Here is a 25,303-nt window from a genome sequence, read left to right on the forward strand (position 1 = left end):
TACTGTTTTTTGTTATTATTAGACCAAGATATTTCACTTCACTTTTTACAGGTATGTTTTCAATAATACTTTGATTGCAGGTATGTATAGATAAGATTTCACATTTTTTGAGATTTAGGGTAAGGCCAGATGCTCTTGAAAACAAAAGTATTTTATTGATAACAACAGGTACCATATTTTTATTCTTTAAAAATAAAGCTGTGTCATCAGCAAATTGACTAATTTTAAATTCCCCGTGGTGTGAGTGTGAGAGTGAATGGACGTGTGATTGAGGATATTCCACCCTGCGACAGACTGGCGACCAGTCCAGGGCATCCCTTGCCTTCGCTCAAGTGGCCGGGATAGGCTCCGGCAACCCCGTGACCCCGAAAGGGAATAAACGGTAAAGAAGATGAATGAATGAATGAATAAATTCCCTGCCTAAAATGTTAATACCCTCAACACCTCTATTAACAGGAAAACTGTTTGAGAAACCTCGGTTGATGGCAATGATACTTATGTCTTTGTAAAACATTTTAATTATGTTACAAAATTTTGATTCAAAGCCAAAGTTTTTCAAGGCATTAAACAAAAAGGCGTGTTCAAATGAGTCGAAGGCCTTAAAAAAATCCAAAAAAAGGATAAGACTTTCCTGAGGAATAATTTGATTGTAATCTAATATATCTAAGATTAAGCGAGTGTGGTGATGAATATGTCTCCCCTTAATAAATGCTGATTGTGATTCGTCTATGATCTGAGATATTCCTGATTTCAGTCTGTTAGCATAGATATGTGCTAGTATTTTATAGTCACAACAAATAAGTGTGATCCAATTATTAATTAATAACACATCTTTGCCTGGTTTGGGTAAAATGGAAACAATGCTTCTTTTCATTGTAGGTGACAACATCTGTTCGTCGATGCATTCATTGAATGCCTCAAACAACATTTCTCCGATGTCAGTCCAAAAGTGTTTGTAGAACTCAGCTGTAATTCCATCAGGTCCCGGTGATTTACCACTGGCCATCTGGGAAATAGCTTTATCAAGCTCATCTATAGTAAGTTCAGATTCCATGAGATCTCTGAATGTCTCGTCTATTTTAGGTACTTTATCATAAATTAACCTTTCAAATAAAAGTGTGTTTTGATATGAATATTGACTAGTGTAAAGGTTTTTATAGAAGTTGGTGATATAATCCTTAATATTGTTTTGATCTTCTATTAGAGAGTTTTCTATCTGTAGCTTAGTGATTGTTTTTTTCCTTTGTCTACTTTTTTCCAAGTTAAAAAAGTAAGTCGAATTTTTTTCTCCATCTTCCATCCACTTTGGCTTTGAACGAATAAATGCTCCTTTGGCTTTTTCGGTATAGAGTTCATCTAAATTAGATTATAATTTGTTAATTTCAATGACATTCTCCTCACTCAGTTGAGTTAAATTACACAAAGTGTTTAATTTTGAAATTATTTCAGTCTGTTCTTGTCTTTTAGCCAAAATTTTTCCTTCTACAATCGCAATTTTTCTAATATTAAATTTTAACCACTCCCATCTATTAATAGGAGACAGGCATTGTATTTCTTTTATTTCAGGAATAAGTGATTTGATTTTTTTACAAAAGTTTTTGTTATTTAAAAGGCTATTATTGAATTTCCAGTGGGATGTTCCATTTTTTGGTTGATTTTTTTCAGGGGAAAGAGCCAAAGTGATAGCTGGGCGTTTTTAAACGTTCACATTTCCCCTGAGTTCCATTGTGATGACGTGAGACAGTTTTTGTTGTTTCGTTTGTTTTAAATAAAGATCGATTTCAGCTTTTTTGATACTTCCGGGTCAACTCACTTTTTGGAGAAAATAGTTTCAAACATCCAAACAGTTTTCAGCCCCCGTTCTAGCTGTGAGTTATTTGGAGTAAAGGGGTTTATTATGGATTTTACATCATATATTATAGTCGCGGTTGATCTGAGAAGCACATTTGCAGCAGCAGGTGACCGGAAGAAGCTGCTTCAGTGAAGCATTAAGCTAGCAGGCTAACAGCACACCACAGAAAGGCTTTCAGGACGTTGTTCTTTCAGCCATCATAGGAACTGAAAACGGTGACATTGGACTATCGGTGATTCTGCATAAGACCCGTCTGCCTTTCCGGGACTCCATGATTTAGATGGGATTCAGTTGGCCGGTGCAGCGAAGCTTCAATCATCCGAAGTCCTGTTAAAAACATGGAGGATGAGGAGGTAGCAGAGAGCTGGGAGGAAGCAGCAGACAGCGGGGTGAGCTGAACTCAACAGGGCTGTTTCGCTAGTAAATCTGTTTGGTTTCTGTTAAACGGTCAAGCGGAAAACTAATCCGTAAAGGTCGGAGTTGTTGACTGTTTACAGTACGTGTAAACATGTTGAGGCCTAGTTGACCCACATCGCTGTGGCAAAGAAGTAGACTAAAACTGTTTAAACAGTCATCACAGTTTTAGTCTACTTTGCCCTTCAGTTTCTCTGGTGGATTGTTTTCTTTTGGGTGCAAATGGGTTAAATTATAATCTCCAAGAGTAGAATGTAGTTTTAAGACAGCTGTAAGTAAAAATCAATAAACTAGGATCAATTTTTGGTCATTTTGATCCCAACATTGAGTCTGTTGAGATGCCCCTAAAACCTGGTTATCAGTTTTCGTCAATGACTGGTTTAGTGTAGTAATTGTGTACCCAGGATAATCTGGTGTCCTTCCTTAGATAACAGGAACTACCTGGTTTTAGGAAATCTGATGAACACACCTAGAACTCCTCTCTTTCACTTGATTTCTCCCTGCATGTGTAACAGTTGATCTGATCTATTTTCTACTCTTGCATTAGGAGGGAAAAAGGAAGACAAACGAAAATGACCAATTATGGATGGAACGGTCACAAATGACCCGGACAAATGAATGACAGCAGAGTGTAGCCGACTTTGTAAATCCATATTATGGTAGAGCATCTTAAAGAATGCAAGAATGGCTGATTTCAGGGTAAAAAAGATCTCCACATGTTTAAAAAACTGACAGAAAGTTTGAGTCTTACATCCTGGGAAACTCTAAAAAATTGGAGGACACAATAAAACACGTAAACCAGGGTTTGGGGATTTTTAGATTTCTGAAATGCATCATATTCCTTCAGCAATGTGAATATTTTTTCAGGTAGGAGGTTTTTGTAGAAGTATGATGATTTAGAGAGAAAAAGGTTGTTGATTGATCTTTGTTCTCATTGGCACTGGTACAATTAAAAACGAAAATTTACCCTGAAAATACTTACCACTAAAATATCATAAATAATACACACAAATACATAAGAAGTGGTCTCTAGATTTGGTCTCTAAAAATGGGAAGTTATAATTAAGTTCTTGTTAGATAAAACTGCAGCCGTCACAAAGAAAACAAGGTAACACAATAAATGTTAAAAGGATTAAAACCAGGAGAAAAAATAAACAAATATAAAAGAAAACATTACATCACCACAGTACAGTGACTAAATAAACATCCACCGTTGCACAGTCCAGATTAAATTTGACCGTTTTTATTCTTTAGCCCTGTTTAAGATCTTTATTGCAGTAAAAACTGTTGTCCTGCAGCAGCTGTGAAATGATGTGTTCTGTGTTTCCTCAGGAAATTGAAAGAAGACTTGAGGCAAAGCTAAAGATAAATCAGGAGGCAAAGTAGGTGTCCACACATCAGCACATCACCATCTCACTGTGTGTGTGTTTGTTTGTTTGTTGTACTCAGTGGTTGCTGTCTTTACAGGAAGTCCACTTTGAAATCTGCGGGTTCACCTGTGCGAACCGCCGTTGTCATCCAGGATGACTCTCTGCCGGCAGCACCCCCGCCTCAAATCCGAATATTAAAGCGGCCTTCCAATAATGTTTCTGCAGGAAACTCTTCTCTGTCTCGTCCTTCGCAGCAGACTAAATCTTTGGCCCAACGTGAGGCAGAGTATGCGGAGGCAAGGAGGAGGATTTTAGGAAGTGCTTCTTCAGAAGAAACACCTCAGGACAATCCAGGCCAGGATAGGTAAAAAAATATATATTACAGCAGTAAACCACTGTGGAATTCTATAATATCAGAAAATATATAGTTAGGTATATAATGTTGAATATTTTTTCTCCTTCCACACTAGACCTCCTCGTGTGAGCGTGCAGCCACAGTTAGAACCCGTTCGTCCAATCAATCAGGCGATCCGTCAGCCTACCGGACCTGATGGCACCCCGGGCTTCCGCCTCTGTAGATAAATCAGAGCTGCCTGGTCCAAGGCAGCAGCTGCCTCCATGAGAAGACACAGCGGGTGGAGGTTGATGGGGTTTAAAGAGCAGAGTGGTGGGTGGGTGACGAAGCTCGGACCTAAACTAACTCCTGAACCCCCTCTCTGCTCTGCTCTGCTCTGTTGGCTGGATCAGTTCTTGCTTTTTGCCTCGTCTTTGTAAAGGTGGCAGAGATCAAAGAAACCAAACCCCTTCTGTTCCACACAGCAAACAGGCGCACACTGTGATGCTTTGATGCACTGGGACGTGTCCTGGGGTCCAAAGGCCTGACTGCTGGGCTGCATGATGACCTATCAGGTGTTTGTCCTTTCAGGCAGAAACAATAAAACTTGTGACTCTGTGGGGAAAGTCACAGTGTCATGAAGGCAGACGAGCTGGTCCTGTGCTGACGGGTCATGACCACAAAAATGGTCTCGATTCTTTAGGTGAGCTGGAGTCCAAGTTCTTAAAGGTGCCAAGAAGTGACTCTGCGCTGAGCAGCTCGAGTGTAAAGACAGAAAGTTTGTTCCCATAGACGGCACAGAACCCATAACGTGCTTCTTACCACAGATGACAGGCGTGACGTGAGCTTTGCTCCACAAAACTCCTCCAGCACCGCGATCTAAAAGAAAAAACCTGTTCAAGCGTTCACATTTTAAAAAAAACGGTTGTTTGAAGGACACTGTCCTAAAAACCTGTCTTTTTCAAGCAATAACAGTAAGATTTTGTTTTAGAACATGAACATTGGTGTCCCCCCCCCAGGTGACAACCTGGGCCGTCAGCATTTAAACGGAAGGACTTGGCGGCTAAAGAACTGATGGTTTCTAATAAAAGAGGGGAAATGCCTTTTAATCGCAAAGCAAAGGCTTTTGTGCGTCAACGTCCCAAAATGCTGAATTATGTTAGAAGTACAATGCTGGAGTCTGTTTTTAGGCTGACCACACTGTACCTGCTCACATCTATCTGCTTGAGTGCACTGTTGTCATGGAGACGGATATAATCCTACGTTAAAGTTTGACAAATTTTAAATAACTCCCCAAGTTTAGTTGAACGTCCACCTGTTTTTTTTTTACGTTTTGCAAAGCAGGATTTTTGCAATATTGCTTGTGGTTTGTTACATAGTAAAAACAGCGGTATGTAAACTGTCAAATCAAATAGAGGATAAAGAAAAGCTTCCTGTACGAACTGCTGGGTTCACAATAAATGACGTAGGTCTGAAAGCTCACTTTGATGCCTTAAATGAGAACTGATCCCTTCTCGCCAGCTGACACTTGTGTGGTGTTTTCTTTGGCTTTTTTCTGAGGTTTTTGTGTGCTTATTAGTAGCTTATGGTTTTCTTGACCAGATCCTGCTCAGTCTAGGCACACATTTACAGAAATGTTAAATCAAATGACTTATGCTGCTCAAAAACATTTCAGTTCCACTGAGCTCACGCTCCATCAAACAATAGCTGGTACAAAAAAAAGTTTAGAGTCACTTCAGTATTTTTGTTCTAATGAATGACATATTTTTTACATATTTGGAACCAGATTTTATATTAAATCTAGTGAATATCTTATCGTAAAGTTGATTTAGTAATGATCCTAAATGAGCTCAGTGAGATCTGCTAATATTTTCCAGCAGTCATTTAAAGTCACCAGTGAGGTTGAATTGATGTCATTGTTTTCAAATTAAAACCACAAAGGAAATTGGAATACTTTTAATAAACAAAGTGATACATTTTTCTGTTATTTGTTGTTCATTTTTCAAAGATGAAAATGTGGGAAAGAGTTTTTTTTTAAATAATGCAGCAACATCAAAGGTTTGGAACAAACGTCTATATAAAGCTGCTTTCATATTTGTTAATTTTCCTGTTAAATGTTGCTTTAATTACAGGGAAACTCAACAGTTTTTGATTTTTCATTTCTGTTTAGACTCACTGATCATTTTTTGATCTATTTTAAAATCTTCCCCATTAATCTTGAAATTATAATGATGCTATTTTTAGCCTGAATCTAAAAACAAACAGTCCTTTTCTTGGACAGTTTCTGCAGAATGGCAGCAGTTCATTAGAAATTCACCTCTGAGTTGTGGGCAGGACCATTTGCACGGAGCAACCCTGTCCCCCCTCCCCATAATCCAAAAGTGAGAGCTCACTGTTTACATGTTGTCACGCCAGCTTACAGCACCTCACACCCATTGACTGGACCAAGTGAGTGTGATGTCACCCAGAGAAAATGCCTGGCTTCCGCCTCAACAAAAGTCGGTTTAATTTTTGGGCGATATGGACGTCGACATGTTGGAGCCAGACAACGTCACAAAAGTTAAAAGCTGTCACGCACCTATGTGTGCAATTTGTTCTCTGCATTTGACCCATCCCCTGGGGGGGGGGGGGCTGCAGACACAGCCTCCAGAACCATTTGGTGGTGTAACCACTTAATTCAACCTCAAACGGGACACGGCGCCTCCCTGCTTGACACTCAGCTGTCAGGCCTGGGCGCCGTTTTTAGAGTCTTTGGTACTACTCAGCCTGAGACTGAATTCACTCTGTGGAAGAGTTTCTCAGGGAGGACGCTCTACCACAAGGCCACTGAGCTGGAAGCAGTCTGAGTCAGCGTTTCTATGGTATTCACTCTGTCCAATCAGGAGTGAGCTTGTGGGGAGTCCACAGTCCTACCACTGAAAGTGCACTCTGGAGAGTCTGTCAATCAAATATTTTGAACATTTTAGGTGGGGGCCAGCGGGCACCAGATACCTATATTAAGGCATCTGATTGGTCAATGCCAATAAAGAGGAAAAAAAAGAGGTAGGAGAGTAAGAATTTAAGAATTTATTCTGACCAATAGAATGACTGAGTGACGGCTGTTTATTTCGCTCTAGAAGTCTACGGGAATGTGGCCTCAGCAGGTACTTCCTGTTTGGAATGCACAAGGGAGGGTTCGCTCAGTCCAGTTCTTGTATACAGTCAATCCTCCCACCACTAACCTAACATTACCGGTGCAACAAAATTTCAAGCACCATTGGAGTTATTCAGCCGTCCAGTTTAGATCCAGATAGCAGCACAGACGAGGAAAACAAAGACGTTCATGGACCTAGTCGTTTGCATCAGAATGGAGCAGAGCAGGGAAACTGGCCCACCTGGCAAATTTTCTACGTCACAAATGAGCACTTTCTACTTCTGATTCACAACGATTTGAACATAGAAATACAATTTTAAGCTTAAGTTTATTGATAAATGTCATCCGAAAAATGCCACAAGTACATGTTAAAAACACAATTTTCATCCAAGAGGATCTTTAAATACACTTTTGATTGTCCTATGTCATTACGCAATCCAGGACCACGTCGACCGTTCTACAAATCACAGAAGGCATCTCAAAAAAGGTCACAAGTTAAAAGACAAAGGATGGAGGCTTAAAAGTTATAGACTTTGAATGTCCCTGGAAATCTTGAATTAAAAAATTAATTTATTCTAGTATTCTGTTCCAAACTAGATTTTTTTAACAAAATAGGTGGATTTAAAACTCCTGCCAGACTATGATACATATATATATATATAAAACTACTAATTACTCATTAGAGTTCCATATACAGGTGATATTATATTGGAAGTTATTGTACCTTCACAATTACCTCATCTCTTTAGAATGTGGAAGAATAGATTTATTATATACAGAAAGAACTTCTTTATAAAGAATGGTTTGAAAGGAATAGCTTGTCTATTGTCCATTTAATGAACTCGCATGCTGACATATGATCAATTTTCCATCAAATACATCTTTGAACAACTTTCTAACTGAATTTATCAGACTATACAAGGCTTTACCCAAAGAATACATCAACCCGACTCGTAATATAATAAGTTATCCACCTATAATTCCACGATTAGGCTCTTAATTTATTCACAGCGTCTCAACTGACGATAAAAAGTGTACCAATCATTTCGAATGAACAGAAGCCTTTTGAAATTATTTACAAAACTGGTTCAAGCCAAACATTATGTTCCCAGGCTCTATTTCCAGAGATAACGTAACATTTGGAATCCTTTTACCAACAAAATAGATGATCTTTACTGTAATTTGATAATCTGCTTGGCTAAATTTATCTCCATAAACAAAGAATTGAAAAGAAGCCTATTTTTTAAGTTGTTTTCAGATGAATAGTACGGAGCCCTCAGTGGTTAAAAAAGTAACCACTGGCACCTGGAGGGCTCAGTAGAATGGAAAATGTACACAAATAATTAAAAAATATCAAACTACACACGTGTGAAGAATTACACAACATGTAAATAGTCATAGCCACAGTGAATCAGCTTTCATTGATTCACACAAGCAGAGATTTTTGCACCGGATGCTCTTCCTTACACAACCCTGAATTTTATCCGGGCTGACGCAATATGGTAATAGAATTTCCCATAAATGTAAATGGCTCTTAATCACATCATAACAATAGTTGTTTTGTTTTGCTTTTGTTGGATTCTTATTCTACTTGGTTTCATTTTTGTTCTAATTATTGAACTATGTGAATGAACGATATTTAATGTAAAAAAATATACCTGGTAAAAGCCATAAAAAAGAAGAAAGAAATGGAAGAAAGATAAGACTTGGCTTTATTTTGTCTAGGTATAATTTGCTGTTGGTTTTTCTTAAAATCTAATTGGAATTAGTGGCTGATTTTGTTGATTCACTGAGTTAAGGCTTGTTCTGTTGTAAACAATGTAAAAGACCTCCGGGCCACAGGGGGCGCTGTTGGGGCGCTACAGTCCGGCTTCGAGTTCAGACGGGCGGCGTTAGATGTCTGTCGAAAGTCGGAAGTTGTGTTTTTAAGCTTTTAGTGAAATTGGACAAAATGGCAGAGGACGACAGTTATGAGTCGATGCTTTGTGTAAAACCGGAGGTTCACGTCTACAAGATTCCTCCTCGAGCCTCGAACCGCGGATACCGGTGAGACTGGGCCGTCCGGAACTGGACTTACTGGAAACTGTTAGCTATGTCATTAGCCATGCACCCAATATCGGACAAGTTGTCAAGCGCAGCACAAATGTCATATTTTACTGTCGTTATCCACCCTAACAAAGGGACGGCAGTTGCTTAAATGTCAGAAGAATATCCAGAGGTTGTAGTTACCTGTTAGATTAAAGTTAGAAGCAGACGTTAAGTTATAAGCCACGAAAACGGCTCAAAAGAATTGTCCTGACACAGCTTTGTTTTATCTTTGCTAGCGACGCGCGAACTGTTTAACTCACAGTTTAGTTTAGGTGGATGTTTTTGGGTGATTTATTATTCGTTAGGCAAGTGGTCCTTATAGCGAGTTGTTAACCTCTTTTTTTTTACTTGAATTGTGAGAGCTGTGGGAGTTTGTCTTTGGTGAGAGTCCAGTGATCGTTCTGAGGCTTTTTCTGCCAGAGTCAGACGTCAGAAAAACGGATCCGCGGTGTCGCCTCGCTGTCACCCGTGAGGGGATCGTCCAGTGAAACCAATCAACAGATATGACGGGTTTCGTTCAGATGAGAGAGAAAAACATGACTTTTTTTGTCTCATCAGTGTTTTTGAAAGCTTCCATTTCCCCTTTCTTCAAAGAAAAGTAGCTTCAGACATTCATCCAGTGTCCTGTTCCTATAACCCTTGTGCTGTCTTGTGGGGTCCAGATGACCCCACTCCCAAAGGGAGGCACGTTAACGTTTGGAGTGGGGTCATCTGGACCCCACAACACAGTGAGCTGAACCTTTTTTCTTCAATGTTTACATGAAATCCACTCCACCTTTATCCACCTTTGTCATGGTAGGGATAACATGTTAATGTAAGGATGGGGTCATCTGGACCCCACTAGATAGCACAAGGGATAATGCAGTTTGTTGTTGCACATCTGTTCAGGAATGTGTGCGCTTCTGTTTGTCTGCAGTGCTGCTGACTGGAAGCTGGACGAGCCAGCATGGAGCGGCAGAATGAAGATCACAGCCAAAGGCAAGAAGGCCTTCATCAAGCTGGAGGATAGAAACACAGGCAGGTGTTGTTCACGACTCACCTCTGTCCTGCATGACGCCACTGGAACTACAGTCAATTTCGATTCAATGTCTTTATTTCGAACACCGATGAAAATAAACACAAGAGTTTAAAATGGACAGATGTGCGTGAAGACGGTGTGCTTGAAAAGGAGTGGGTTAGAGAGAAATCTTGTCTGATCCCACCCCGTTTTTACAACACAATCTCTAGAAATTCACCAGAAGTTCATCCATGGTCACTAGATTGACCAATAAAAGCCAAAATGCATTGCGTTTTAACAATCTTTTATGTGAAAAAAATGTATTGAAATTTACTTTTTATATTGTGCTATCTTGTGGGGTCCAGATGACCCAGCTCCCAACGTTAACGTCCCTCAAAGGCACGTTAACATTGGGACTTGGGTCATCTAGACCCACTAGACAGTGCTCTGAACCTTTTTTCTTCAATGATTTGTGATCTTCACTGGTGTCCATGGATTACATGAAATCTTTCCACCTTTATCCACCTTTGTCATGGTAGGGAGAACACGTCAATGTAAGGGGGGGGTCATCTGGACCCCACAAGATAGCACAAGGGATAAACCCTCCAATTTTTTCGTCAATACATCGCAGTGGATTCATGAAAAGTCTTTGTAAAATGTTCACACTTATCAGGTTTTTACTTCTGGAAATTGGTGACATCAAAATTGGTCATGTATAAGTAGTGACCATGTGTCTGAATCGCTTTTAGAATCCAGTGTTCTGGATAGTCTTCCACTATATACTTTTTAGTACTTAGGCAGCTGTGAGGGAATTCAGACATGGACTGTACATGAGAACTGGACCAAGTGAGACATCACCTTTAGTCACCAAGCTCAAACTAAATCGAGTCAATTCGAGTCAGTCGCCATCTTTTCACGAAATGTTTACCGACACGTTGGACCCAGTAAGCCATGATTGGTTCCAGTCGGACCGAGTTCTCGTTACTGCGGCAACCACTATGGCCAATCAGTAATGAGCTTGTTGGAAGTCCACACCCTTACTTCCTGAAGACGGGCAACACAAAATCTGTCCATCATACGTTTTGATCGTTCGACGTGGGGGCAGCAGGCTCCACCTACTTTCATTAGGAAATCTGATTGATCTGTTTATAGCTTGAATAACGTGAACTACAGAAAAAATATAATTAAAATAAATGAGGATTATCAAGAACATGTTAAAAAAAATATTAGAGCAAGCATGAATATTCTGACCAATAGAATGACTGAGTAACAGCTGGTTATTTCTCTATAGAAGTCTGTGGGATTTTGGCTTCTTAGAGCCAGCGGGGACTTCCTGTTTGGAACACCAGGGGTGTATGGTCACTCAGTCCAGTTCTTATATACAGTCAATAACTTTTTTTTTTTTTTTTTTTTTTTTTTTTTTTTTTTTTTTAACTTGTCCTGTCCAACAGCTAGGCAAACAGATGAGAGCTGAGGGCCTCTTGTGTTGGACATATTTTATTTTAACGAGGGGTTATTCATCTTCAGACAAACCAAAGGTATGTCTGAATAAACCCCTTTTGTAATTGAGGCCAAAATTTATTAATTTCAATCATGTTTGAAAATCTTTGGTGTTGGACCGGACGGAAAAGGAAAGAGGGGAAGAAGAGAGAGGGACGTTAGAGAGAGGGGGGGTAGGAGGGTGATAATAGGAGGGGAAGGGGGGTAAGACCGTGAAGCAGCATAGAGCAGACAGGTTTACTGGTTGTTTATCGTTACGGTACGGTTCAAATGTAGTACAAAAAGGGCGGGGCCTGTTCACACACACTCAAATATTATCAACACACCTGCTAGCCGCAAAAATGTCCACATGTCAACATGCACACAAAACAGATAGTGTTCACGAACGCATACCTATGCCTTTAAACCAACTAGTGTGAAATCTTTCATTCATTCAATCATGCAAACTATTAGTGCAAAGGTGAGCTAACACCTGTGCTCAGGTGAGTGTTTATGTTCTTCTAAAATGGATGGTGGAATGTGAAAAGAAGGAGGAGGAGCGCCCAGCCACCCCCACACCCATACCCCCGCCGCAGCAGCAGCGGCAGCCGGAATTCCCCCAACGCCACACGGGAACAGGCAGGGAACAACCGCCCCCCGGGCGACCAAGACCGCCACCCAGGCCTGGGCCAGCCGGACCGCCGCGAGGCCCCCAGAGCCAGAGAGCAGGGAGGCGCAGAGGGAAAGAGAGCGCCGCCCCAGCCCAGCCAGGAAAGCAGCCCCCCGCCGCGCCGGAAGAGCCCAACGCAGGGCCCCACCGGAGAGGGACGCCCACAGCCCCAGACGAGCACCCCACCACCACCCAGGAGTTCCGGGCATCCCCCCGCCCCGACCCCAGGTACGAGCCAGGACCCCCCAAGGGAGACCCGCTCCGCACTCCAGGCAGCCACCCACCCGGCCCACGGTTGGTCCAGGTAGGAGCAAGGCAGGGGCCCGCCGCCCCCGCCCAGGAGGGGGGAACCCCGGGGAAAAAAGGGCGGCCCACAAGGGATGTTATAAATATGGCCCGACCAGGCTCGGCCATGTTGGAAGTTTGGCGGGGCCCAGCGCCCAGGGGCAAGGACCAGGACCCACCCCCCAGGGACACGAACACCCCCGGCTCAGGTGTAATATGAACCCCCCCACCGCGCGGAGAGAGCACCGCCGGGCCCAGGGAGCCGGCACCCAAGGGACACGGCCGCCATCGCCAAGGGGCCCGCACCCCCCACCAGGGAAGGGGTAGGGGACAGATGGACCCAGGTCCCACCTTCCTTGTAAAATGTGTGTGCGTGTATGGGTGTTTGAGAGGGTGTTTGTGTGCATGTGTGTGTGTTTATGTTTGAATGTATATATTGAAGGGGGAGGGGTGTGTGTACTAAGGGGGGTGCAGTTAAAATTGGCGAGTAGGGCACTAAGGGGACATCTCCTGATTACTCACAGTGATGTCCCCTCACCCTCCACACCAAGGGGCCCTAAATGTCTAAGGTGCGGTTAAAATTGGCGGGTAGGGTGCCAGGAGGACATCTGCTGCTTGCTTGCAGTGATGTCCAAGCACCCCCCCTACCAAGGACCCTACATGTCTAAGGTGCAAATAAAACCGAAAGAGGGGGGGCCCACTCCATACGGCAACCATAGGAGGGGGGCCACTCCCAAGTAGCCCCCCCCCCAAGGCGTATCGCAGGCTAGACCCCCCACCCCCTCACCCTAATATGAGGTTATATAAGGAAGGGGGTAAGTTGGGGACAGCTGGTAGACTGTCCCCCGGTGGTCAAACAGCCGTCCCCCAGCCCACCCCCAGCAAAGGGGCCAGGGCCACCCAGCCCAGGGGCCCACCCCCGGAGGCGCCGACACCCCAGGCCCGGCACCACCCACCCCACACAGAGAGAGAGGAGCCAGAAAGCGTCGCCCCCCCCGGAGCAAGCCCAGGCCCCCACCCCCAGACGCCGGCCCTAGAAGAGCTCTGGTCAGGCCTCGACGGGACCGAGGAGGCCAACCGGCCGAGGCAACCACTGATTGCCTCAGCGGAGACCCCGACCCGCTAGCCCCCCCGACCCGTACTAATAATGGGCCCCCCCTCCCCCCCAGAACGCCCCCCCCACAGGACAGGGCCGACAAGCCCCCCACCCCACCCCACCCCAGACCCCGCAGCCGAAGCGGGTGACACCCAGAGCGACCGGGGGCCCCGAGAGGGCGGTCCCGTCCCGTCCCAGAGCCAGGGAAGGGCCGATCCCAGCCCCAGGTGCAGATGGGCAGCCCATCCGGCGCCGCTGGGCCCCCCCCACCCGAGCAGGGCCCCCCGCCAACCCCCCCCCAGCACAGGCAAAGGGACCACCCCCCCAAGCCAAGCCAGACCACCACCCCACCCCCCCACCACGCACCCCCACACCCAAGCCCAGAGGACCACGCAGCGCCCCAGCCCGCCCCACCCAGGCACCGGACCCGACCCCCGACCAACGGAGCCCCCCACCGCCCCCGCCAGGCACCGGAAGCCCCGACCCCCACCCCAAACCACGGCAGAAGGGCAAGGAGCAGCGACGACCAAGCCCCCCACCCCCTACGTCATGGAGTCAACCACAGGAGACCAGAGAGACTGAATTCTTTCAAAGTTACTTGAGCTTTGGGCTGACATTTTTTCCAAGCTGATATGATCAAACAGCAGATTTCTGTGTTGACTTATGTTTATATTTTTCTTGTTTTTCCAATTTATTAAAATAGTTTTTTTGGCAATACAAAGAGTTATGAAAATGATAGATGCTAATCCTTCTTCTATATCGATGGCACTCATGTCACCAAGCACACAAAGTGACGGTGAGGCAGTGATTGAAACCTTAAGCCAGACTGATAAATCGGCACATACCTTCTGCCAGAGAGCCTGGACAGGAGTGCAGAACCACAGTGCGTGCATGTAGCTGTCGGGTAGATTATTATCACAGTGCTCGCAAATGTCTGAGTTACTGAGACCCATCTTGAACATCCTCTGTCCAGTGTAGTAAATTCTGTGAAGAGTTTTGAGATGGATTAGCTGTCAATAACTTTAATTATTGTAGCCAAAACTCTGTGCAGACATATTTGGTGTCTCTGAAACACAAAAGTTTCCATAGAAATGGAACAAATGTGTTCCCTGTCAGGCTGTTTGAAACCTGTTTACTGTAAAACATCATCTCTGCTATTAGCCACACATGAGCCATGTGGGTCATTTTGAGCCGCACAGCTCAGACAAATTACTGTGTACACTCCTCTGCTACACTTACTGCAGAAAATAAGACGTAAACTCAAATTAAAAGCTTTTTTCTTTGCCACGTAGCTTTTTAAATATTTATATTCATACTGTCACCAAGTATAACCTCCTCCTCTGTGTTTTTGGTTTGAATTTGTGGCCTGCAGGTGAACTTTTTGCACAAGCACCAGTAGAGGAGTATCCAGGTACCATAGTGGAGGCGGTCACAGATTCCAGCAGGTATTTCGTCATTCGGATAGAGGATGGGAACGGTAAGACGATAGTCTTCAGAATATTGGCTTTAATCAGTTTTGACCTTTCTTTTAGAACAGTGGCTAAACTTGGTTCAAACTTGTAATAATCAGAGATGAACATGCCAAACCTGTATTTGGTTTTGGTTCATACACTTGACTTTAGTTAGAATTCAGAAAAGCCCTTGTCTCATGGACATTTATCTTCTAAAGCAGCAGGTGTTCATCTCGTGTCTGTTTTTGTGTTGTTTTTTAGGACGTCATGCTTTTATTGGTCTGGGCTTTGCTGATCGTGGAGACTCATTTGACTTCAATGTTGCTTTGCAAGATCATTTTAAGTAAGTCACTGTGATTATATTTCCTTTTTATCATCTCATCTGCATTTAGTGATGTTTGGAAAAACAGCTGCTTGTAGTTCCTGAACAGTATTCTCTTAAAACAATGATATAAGACCAAAACAATGAGACCCAACAACTCATTGAAATGTGGTCAGATGAATAAAGGCTGATTGAAACAACTTTTAACGTGATACACAATGTTTCCCACTGTTTTTCCCTACAATCCATTTGTCAAAACTAGGCCTGCACAATATACCGCAAATTTATCGTTATCGCAAAATCCAGCTCTGCAATATGCATATCGCAAAAGACGGCAAATATCGCAATAAATGGTAAACCTTAAATGTGCTAAAACAATCTTATGTCAGCTTGAACCATTTAACGAATCAAATAAATCCCTTTATGCATTTGACTAATCGGATGGAGGCCTATTATGTTAGATGTTTGTCACCTAAGTCGACGAGTGACATTTGGAGTATAATTTTTAAACTGTTGCAATTTAATGGGAATGGTTATTTGGTTATTTTGCTATTTGTTTATATACCGCAAATTATATCGTTATTGCAATTTTAATCTCTAATATCGCATATCGCAAGTTTTCCTCATATCGTGCAGCCCTAGTCAAAACCCTTGTGCTATCTTGTGGGGTCCAGATGACCCCACCCTTCCATTGACGTGTTCTCCCTACCATGACAAAGGTGGATAAAGGTGGAAAGATTTCATGTAATCCATGGACACCAGTGAAGATCACAAATCATTGAAGAAAAAAGGTTCAGGGCACTGTCTAGTGGGGTCATCTGGACCCCATATGATAGCACAAGGGAAAAACACTTATCAGAGTACCTTCTTTAGCCCTCTTTTTTGTCAGTAACCGCCCTGCAGCGCGCCTCCACCGGACCAAAAGAGCGAGTAAAAAGTGCTGAGCCTGACGTTGGGGTAGACTTTCAGAATTTGTGAGCGAAATATAAAAAGTTTGAATGAACTAAAAGCGCAGGACTGTCCATATCTTCTCCCTCTAGTTGCTTTGCCCCGCCCTCGTAATTCCTGACCAATAAGTGAAGAGATCTTTGGTCACATGGTTTTGTTCACAAGCTTTAGTCCGGAACTGAAACGTTCCCATGACAGCAGTCTGAATACAGACCAAACCCGAGGTTCGGAGCTCGATCCGGAGTTCGATCCGGAGCTCGATCTGGGCCAAATTCAGTGGACTTTTCTGGTTTTTCCAGTTTGAATGCACCTGTAATTTGGCATGGACGTGAAAGCAGAAACAAGTGAAATTTAACCTCTGGAACTCCATAAAGGTTTCATACATGTTTATGCCAAGACACGTCACAACAACACTACACACAAATTCATCCAAATAAAACATTATTGTGACTTTGTGAACTGTATAGTTGTATTATAACTTAAGCTCCATCAATATGGCCCTTGAGGGCCGGGCTGGGGGGGTGGGGGTTGTGTTGCTGACCTCTTTGACCCTGTCAATACTGATGCTTATATAATCTTGCCAGCATTGGTGAAGTCACAGGCCTGTCTGGTTTAGTTGGTGGGAACATCCAACTAAAAATGAAATTCACATTTTTTTAAATAAAATAAAAGATTTTAATCTTATGTGAGCCATTATAGATACCGAGGTGATTCACGTCCCTCATACAAAACAAAAACCTGTACACCGATTTCTTTTACAAGAAGGCCCCCGGTTCAAGTCCTGGCTGGGGGACCTGAACCAGAACATCAATGGGGGACCCTTCTGTGTGGAGTTTGCATGTTCTCCCCGTGCATGCGTGGGTTTTCTCCGGGATCTCCGGCTTCCTCCCACCGTCCAAAAACATGCTTCATAGGTTGATTGGCAACTCTAAATTGTCCATAGGTGTGAGTGTGAGAGTGAATGGATGTGTGATTGAGGATATTCCACCCTGCGACAGACTGGCGACCAGTCCAGGGCATCCCTTGCCTACGCCCAAGTAGCCGGGATAGGCTCCGGCAACCCCGTGACCCCGAAAGGGAAAAACGGTCAAGAAGATGAATGAATGAACGAATTCTTTTGATGCACTGTCCAAAAAAGTAAATGTTGGTTTCATGTCAATTTCCTTGAATTCATTGCTCCTTTAGCTCAGTCTGACTCCAGATGTCTTTGTTGTCAATTCAAAGGTGGGTGAAACAAGAAGGGGAACTCGCAAAACTGGAGGCCAACCCAAGCACCCAGCCTAAACTGGACCTGAGCTTCAAAGAGGGTCAGACCATCAAGATAAGCATCGGGGTGAGCTGGTTTTCCCCACCAGGAAACGCCGTCACGCTCAAAGAATCTCATGTCAAAGTCATTCATGTCTTTGCAGCAGAACATCAAGAAGAAGGATGGGGGTGGTGCTAAAGCACGACCCACACCTGGAGGCCTGCTTCCCCCTCCTCCTTCTGGGGCTAAAGTGGGAGGTGTCACGCCCCCTCCTGGAGGGCATCAGCCGGTCCCTGCCGCACAGGCCACCGCTGGTGATTTACAGTTGACCTGTTGGCATCATTTCATGTTGTTGTTGGGACACTTGGTAACGTTTCCGCCTCCCGCAGCTACTCTTTTAGACTTTGGCTCCCCCAGCCCCGCGACCCAACCCAGCGCCGACCTGTGGGGAGACTTCACAGCTGCAGGACCCAAGTAAGTTCCTCAGATAAACCCTCGTGAGGTTTGGCTCCATCTCATTTCATTTGTTCGGTTGCTTCCTCCATCGTCATCCTCTGTCGCCCTCTCTCCCCCCCCCACAGCTCCAACAAAGACGCTGTCAAGTCAGGCTGGGTGCAGTTTAGCTGAGTCATAGGAAAACGCCCCCCCCCTCTCAGGTTCTGTACATTCCTGATCAGGACACACAAACAAAGCGGAGCTGTTCAGCCCATTTCTCTAGCTCCTTAGCTACACTTACTGTCTTCAGATACAGTCTGCCGACCAACATGCTCAGTCTGGAAGAACAAATTGAATGCTCATCTTTTTCATCCTGCCATGCAGCAAGGCAGATTTTTAGATGCTCCTAAATCTAAGATTGAAGGGAAAAGTGGTCTGCTGACACTAACAAGGTAACATATTTCTCCACTAATGAAAATGGGGTTATTTTTTGGTAAGTTTGAACCTTTTCTAGATCAAATCTAACCCTCTGCTCCTTGAATGATGTCATTCCACCAGCATCTCTCATCTCAACCTTTTCTTTTGCCGTAGAGCAGCATTTCTGTTGGTTTGTTTTATTCACCTTTCATATTTCTTTTGTTGGGAAACTTTTAAGGCTATGTTCGTGTTTGCTCATTTGATTTTCATTAAAGCTTGTAATCAAGATCTGAAGGATTTTTAATGACAGTGATGGGAAAAAATTACAGTTCTTAGTTGTGTCTGTCGCTGAAGCATTTGCATCTTTTGTTGACGTGTTTACACCTGCGCTTGTTAGTTTGTGCCTTTTACCCAAAAGCAATGTCCTCACTCATCCTTACTCTAAGTGCCTTTCTGAAGAAGACAAAATGCATGAAATGTAATACCGTCTGTAAATAAACATTATATTTCATTGGTTTGTGTTAAACTCTTGCTGTTTTTTTTTTTTTGCTTTTAAGCTACTTAAGACACTTTTGAAAACAGAAAACAGAAACTTACAAACAATTTCATTTATAAAAGCTGCCAAAAAGAAATGATGGGTTTTGGTTGTGTTAGGGTTGAGAAAGGCCTGTAGTTTTCATCGTGGTTTACTTCAACTATGAGAGACAAAATGAGAAAAAAAAATCTAGAAAATCAAGAATTTATTTGTAAATTATGGTGGAAAATAAGTATTTGGTCAAAACCAAAGTTCAACTCAGTACTTTATTTTCCCTTTGTTGGTAATGACAGCAGTCAAACATTTTCTGTGAGTCTTCTCAAAGTTTTCACAAACTGTTGTTGGTATTTTGGTCCATTCCTCCATGCAGATCTCCTCTAGAGCAGTGATGTTTGGGGTTGTTGCTGGACAACACAGACTTTCTACTCCCTCCAAAGATTTTCTATGGGGTTGAGATCTGGAGACTGATTAGTCCACTCCAGGACCTTGAAATGCTTCTCATGAAGCCACTCCTTCGTTACCCGGGCAACGATTTTGAGTGAAAACATCCTTCCGTCAGCATTGAAGAGAAACATGGCTGGGTCTTTCAGCATGACAACCATCCCAAACAGACATCCCCAAATCTTGATGCTTCCACCCCCATGCTTTACAGCAGGTCTGGTGTTCTTTGGATGCAGCTCAGCATTCTTTCTCCTCCAAACACGACGAGTAGAGCTATCACCAAAAAGTTCTGTTTTGGTTTCATCTGACCATAGGACATTCCCAATCCTCTTCTGGATCATCCAAATGCTCTCTAGCAGACTTCTTACAGGAAGGATCCTCTTGCAGAAGAAGTTACAGGTCTGTAAGAGCCAGAAATCTTGCTTTTTGTCGGTGACCAAATACTTATTTTCCTACATAAATGAAAAATTCTTTAAAAATCAGAGAATGTGATTTTCTGGCTTTTTTTTTCATTTTGTCTTTCATAGTTGAAGTATATGTAGGATGAAAATGACAGGCCTCTCTCACCTCGAAGTGGGAGAATTTGCACAACTGGTGGCTGGCTAAATACTTTTTTGCCCCACTGTCTGTTGAAGGTGAGACAGAAGAGTGTTTTGGTCCATCTGTAATCTGAAAAATCCCCTCATTAATGTTACCACCAGAAATGGAAAAGATATAGATTTGTATAAAAGAAAACCAATCAAACACTGAGAATAACAGCGGGATCTGTTCAAAAACCACAGACACAAGCAAGATTATGACGTAAAAAAGGTATAAAATTGATCAGTAAGTAAATAAATGGCAAACAGTCAGTTTCTCTTCCTGTTGTGTCTCTGTTGTCTTTGCCTTTGTCTGTACATGTGATGTGAACTAAAAGACGTCCAATCGCAAGCTTACTTCTAACAAGTCGGGTAAGTTTCAATTGAGAAAGGCCTGTCACTAAACATCCTATAACCACTTTTTCTCACCTCTGCAAACAATACCTGCATAAATTAATATGACACTCTTTTCTAAATACAAAGAATGAAACAGTAGAATACCCGGAGTGCAGGTTTTTATGTTTGAAGTTGCTTTGTCATGCATTTTGTTTCTGTTACTTAAAATAAGAACTGCCAGTAAGAACAGAAGTTTGTCTGTTAAGACCTTGTGCTTTTTAGTTTTTTAGCTCTTACCCAATTAAAGAAAACTTATACTGTCCAGTTGATTTTTTTAGTCATACATGTTGATTCTATCCATTTAGATCAAATAATTAGACCATATGGTATCACCACAAAGTTAGATGAATCTTTTATGCATTAATTCGTGGTACGATGGAGATACTTCGCAAATAGGGGTGTGACGATTAGTCGATGAATTGATTTCTAGTCCTACGAGCCGACCAGATCAGTCTCACGCAGGTTTTTAATCGAACCTGAACCTATACCATTAAAGAAATAGGTTCAGGTTTATTTAGCTAAAACATAAAAACCACCAAGTGCATCACAGTGAACAACACACATGTGATGTCATCAAAAACTGATCATCATTCCAGTCCAATGTGTGGACAGACTTTGAATAAAGTCATGTGACCATCCAGTGTCTAGAATGTTCTAAGAATGTTCCCTTTGGATTCTTTGGATGTGGAAAAACAACAGTGGTGAACTTTAGGAAACTTACTAGAATGTGAATGGATTTGACATTCATTCTAGTTTACTCGTTTGTTTGGACACATATTTCATTTACACTTAATTCTCTTGAAAAAAATCAAAGGAATCTGGAAAAACTTCACCTGCATTGTTCAGTAGCAGGAATTTCTCTCTGAGTCACACTGATTGAAGTTTTGGATAAAGATGTCCTGGATCCATTGTGAATCTATCAAAATGAACCAATAATGACCATGAATCACATTGGCAACCTTAACATGAATCGAATCGCTGTGCTTCAGACCTTTTAAGAAAGAAGTAAAGTGCTATATAAGTATTCACCATATACCAAAAATCCTTTGTAAAAAGTCACTCCAGGATTGAAATCCAGAAATGTTTTCAGTTTAGTCATATTCTAAACATTTCCGTTGCATCTCTTTGCTTCAGCAGGAGCGTCAGGTTGGTGGACACGAACTAACAAGGATGGAGATGATCTTAAGTCAAATACTGTTCTTCATCCAACCTCTACTTGTTTTCCTTTTTCTCTTTCTTAATTATAGTATCTTCTGCCATTCTTTTCCACAATTCTTCTACAACTTTTCAGCCGTTTGAACCATTCAACTATTAAAATGTTCAGCTCTTTTAGCTTTTTCCAGCTATGACTTTTGCTCCTTCAAATCCTTGAACTTTTCCAGATATTCCAGGATTAAATGGAATATGTGTCCTTTCCACTGTACCTGGTTGGTGGCGTAGTGGTATGTGAGCTGTGGTGTACAACTTTGCCGGTGTGATACCCAGCGCTTGCATTTTTCACAAAAATATAGTTTTTTTATTTTGCTGTTTTCATTTTATTTATGGTCAACTTTGATAATTTCTTTTCCTTTTTTTTGCCAATTCTTTCCCTTTAAGTTTCATTTTCATTCAGTGATACATCATTCAACCCTGCATTTTCTTGTGGAAATGCAGCTCCTTCTGGTTTTTTCCGATGTTTTTCCTTGAGTTTACCAGACGACAATCAAACCAGGTGACCTTTAATCGAATGCTAGCTTGGTTTGCTAACAGATGAAACAGGTAACCGCTTTAACAGTATCTTCAGTAGATAGGGCAAAAAATTACTGAACTACATCTACTTGAAGTCAGTTTTTAGTTCTGTAATCACTCTCTCAGGCAACTTTAACGCAACCAAACCTGGACTGTGTGTAAGTGAGCAAAAACGCAAAAAGAAGTCACGAAGCTTCTGGAAGAGCGCACTCAGGGATGCTGCTCTAAAACCAAGGACTGGGTTGTAACCTGTCAATCAAAAGAACTTCTTGTGCAATTCTTTAGAGTTAAGTCCAAAAAATGAACTAGCAATTTGGGAGCCAACCTGGTTATTTCTTTTTATAAAGACGTTCAAAAGGAAGTGAAGAAATGTTTGAGACCAAAGGAAGCTGCTAGGGCTGACCAATTTGTGAGAGACAGTTGAAGGTCCAACTCCCCCCTGAATGATCCCTCAGGGAGACTCTGACAGGCAGCAGCTGGAAGTGTCTTGCCTCAGGACCCTCACTGGATTTTCTGACTCTGGGTGCCCTGGGAAGTGAAACCCAGGTTTTCTGCATGACAGTCCCACATCGGCCCACTGAATCATTTGACTTTATTAAATGATTCAATGAAGAAAAAATGAGATGATATAGTTTCAATTGTCACTATTAAGTTATTGATTAGGTATTGAACGATGCTTGAGGGGACTGTAGCAATGGTCCTGGTAGTAGACAAGAAATCCTGAGTCAAATGCCTCTTTTACCTGTGAAGTAAGATGCATTTAAAATGTGGATTTTTTTTTTATAAAACTTTGAAAATCCTTGTTTATAATCCTCTTTCTTTAAGAAAAATAAAAAAAATTCGATCCAAAAATTCCTAAATCTTTAAATCTGGATGTTCAGAAGTAAAACCTTTCAGGTGTTTTAATTTCGGTTGTTGGGATACATTTAGCAAAAGAATCCTGTTGGGTCCTTTGACAAAGGCTGAACTGTGGAGGATCCAAAAATGATCAAACTTTATTTGCACAAATACCCCATGTGCTATCTTGTGGGGTCCAGATGACCCAACTCCCAATGTTAATGTGCCTCCAAGGTGCTCTGAACCTTTTTTCTTCAATGATTTGTGATCTTCACTGGTGTCCATGGATTACATGAAATCTTTCCACCTTTATCCACCTTTGTCATGGTAGGGAGAACACGTCAATGGAAGGGTGGGGTCATCTGGACCCCACAAGATGGCACAAGGGATACTTGAGTCATAAAAATATCCTTTTGAGTGCACACACATATTGTTTATGCGCTGAACAAAAGTAGAGTAAGGAAACAGAGAAAAACTCAGTTCTGCTGCCCCACCGAGTAAGCCCTGGCTGCAGCCTGCAGAATTGCTCCACATAGTGGAATGCTGGAACGCTGAGGAATGTGAACAGGCTGTGTTGGCCCCACCTGCAGAGAGGATTCAGAGCTGCACCTGGAAGCAGCTAGGACCCCCGCTGAAAGCTCCAGGCGGGGTCATGGAGTAGTCAAATCCAGCTCTTTTAGTATTTTATATGCATTTATTCAAACTCTCCCAACAGAAGCGTAAACCTAGCTCAAACATTAAATGTAAATAGCAACATGAAAAGGAGAACTGACCAAACATCACTGAAATCCAAACAAACGCTGATGAAGTGTAAAAATGGAAACGGTTTGCAGCATCGCTTTGCTCTGAATGTTCTCACCCGGCTCTGTTTGGGTTCCTTGAACCAGAGACACTGTTTCTTTGGAGAGAAATCTAATGCTGGATCATTTTTGAGGCGCACTGGTTCGGCTTTGTCATCTGGACCTGACTGCTGCTGCCATGCGGTTCTGGACTCTCTGAACCAGCACAGTGCAAAGGCGGAGCTACTCTGCTCGCTGCCACAGCGCTTGGCAGTGCTGATTCAGTAGTTTCATTACTGCTTGTCTATTCTGTGCTCACTTTTTATTTTATGAGCAATTTTAGGGCACAACAAAAGCGTGAGACTTACATGATACAGTGGTGTCTGTCCTGAGGGGGGCCAAACGCCGGGCCTGGGAGGGGCTTAAAAGAGCCAGTTACAGGAAAGCAGAGATGGTAGATAACTAAAGGTGAGATGAATGGTTAATTTTTCTCACTGCAGAAGACACAACATAATGACCTATCAAGTCTAATGTTTTTAACACAGAGCGGATAAACCGAAGACCCACTGCAGGATGAAACACAGGTGAATGAAGACCGCCTCCTCTTCCTCCTCCACCTTTTAAAGCCAGGACATGACTTTTTTTTTGTAGATGTGTTTCTGTCTTCCAATGACAGGAAAGGCTAAAGCGGATGTTGGCAATGAGTCCCACAGTTGTTTCTCTTCCCTTACTGCCTTTGAGCAAACTGAGTCTGCGCAGACGTGGAGAGGAAGCGGCTCAAACCGCCTTCACTGTCTTCACTTCTGCAGCTGCTTCGCTCGGATGAACTGGATGGACTCAAACAAACAAAGAAGCCGGAAACAGTGAAACTCCTGTCATGTTTGAGAGTCCAGGAAAAATATTCCGATGTTTTTACGAAAAGTCTCATTCTCCTTCACCAGCTGGGGGCGCCAAAGGCATTTAGGACCTGGATGTCTGAACAAGTTGAGCTGGACCGGACAGTATAAGTTTTATTTATTTGGGTAAGAGCTAAAAACGCAGCTGACAAAGAAATAATCCAGATACTCTGTAGCAGTTTAATCATATCTGATGTTTAGTCTAAATCCTATGGAATCGGGCAGAGCAAATACAAATTCTAGAGGGTTTGTTTAAAAAGATTTTTGAATCAAATAAAAAATATCCCGTTGTTTATCTCCGTTAACAGTCAAATGCTTTTGATTGTTGCAGAATTTTATTCGTTTTTTTCTGAACTCTTAACCCCAATTTTACTGAATGTTTGTACAGAAAGTAGGAAAAATATGACTCTTCCAGCCAGCATGACTCAAGGTGTTATTTCCCTCAAATATTTTATTTTAGATTTATTTAAGTTTATTTAATTAGGTAAATCTAATTAAATTTAAATTAATTAATTTTAATCAGTTCAAAAATGATGAATTAATTAATCCTTAATTACTTCAACTCCTGGGTTCTGT

At 42.5% G+C, this 25,303-nt stretch overlaps 2 protein-coding genes across 5 annotated transcripts; both read left to right on the forward strand.

Moving 5' to 3' along the window:
- Window positions 1–1,784: 1,784 nt before the first annotated feature.
- Window positions 1,785–5,952, forward strand: szrd1 (SUZ RNA binding domain containing 1). The gene is made up of 4 exons (XM_004086101.4): window positions 1,785–2,241; window positions 3,599–3,648; window positions 3,734–4,000; window positions 4,107–5,952. The coding sequence occupies exons 1-4, from the start codon at window positions 2,191–2,193 to the stop codon at window positions 4,216–4,218; spliced, it is 480 nt and encodes a 159-aa protein (XP_004086149.1). The 5' UTR covers window positions 1,785–2,190; the 3' UTR covers window positions 4,219–5,952.
- A 2,989-nt stretch (window positions 5,953–8,941) lies between these two features.
- Window positions 8,942–25,062, forward strand: LOC101171555 (adaptin ear-binding coat-associated protein 2). 4 transcript variants are annotated; one of them, XM_023954711.1, is made up of 11 exons: window positions 8,945–9,149; window positions 10,108–10,208; window positions 15,091–15,195; window positions 15,431–15,512; window positions 17,664–17,772; window positions 17,849–17,999; window positions 18,075–18,159; window positions 20,430–20,463; window positions 24,175–24,299; window positions 24,377–24,415; window positions 24,508–25,054. In XM_023954711.1, exons 1-9 carry the CDS (start codon window positions 9,055–9,057, stop codon window positions 24,190–24,192), a joined length of 780 nt encoding a protein of 259 aa, XP_023810479.1. In that variant the 5' UTR covers window positions 8,945–9,054; the 3' UTR covers window positions 24,193–24,299; window positions 24,377–24,415; window positions 24,508–25,054. The 4 variants fall into 4 exon arrangements, with proteins under 4 accessions (XP_023810480.1, XP_023810479.1, XP_023810478.1 ...); XM_023954712.1 differs by having other exon boundaries at window positions 8,942–9,149; window positions 17,852–17,999; window positions 24,377–25,062; XM_023954710.1 differs by having other exon boundaries at window positions 24,377–25,056.
- The last annotated feature ends 241 nt before the right edge of the window (window positions 25,063–25,303 follow it).

The sequence above is a fragment of the Oryzias latipes genome, chromosome 5 (genome assembly GCF_002234675.1).
Source record: "Oryzias latipes chromosome 5, ASM223467v1".
NCBI lineage: Eukaryota > Metazoa > Chordata > Actinopteri > Beloniformes > Adrianichthyidae > Oryzias > Oryzias latipes.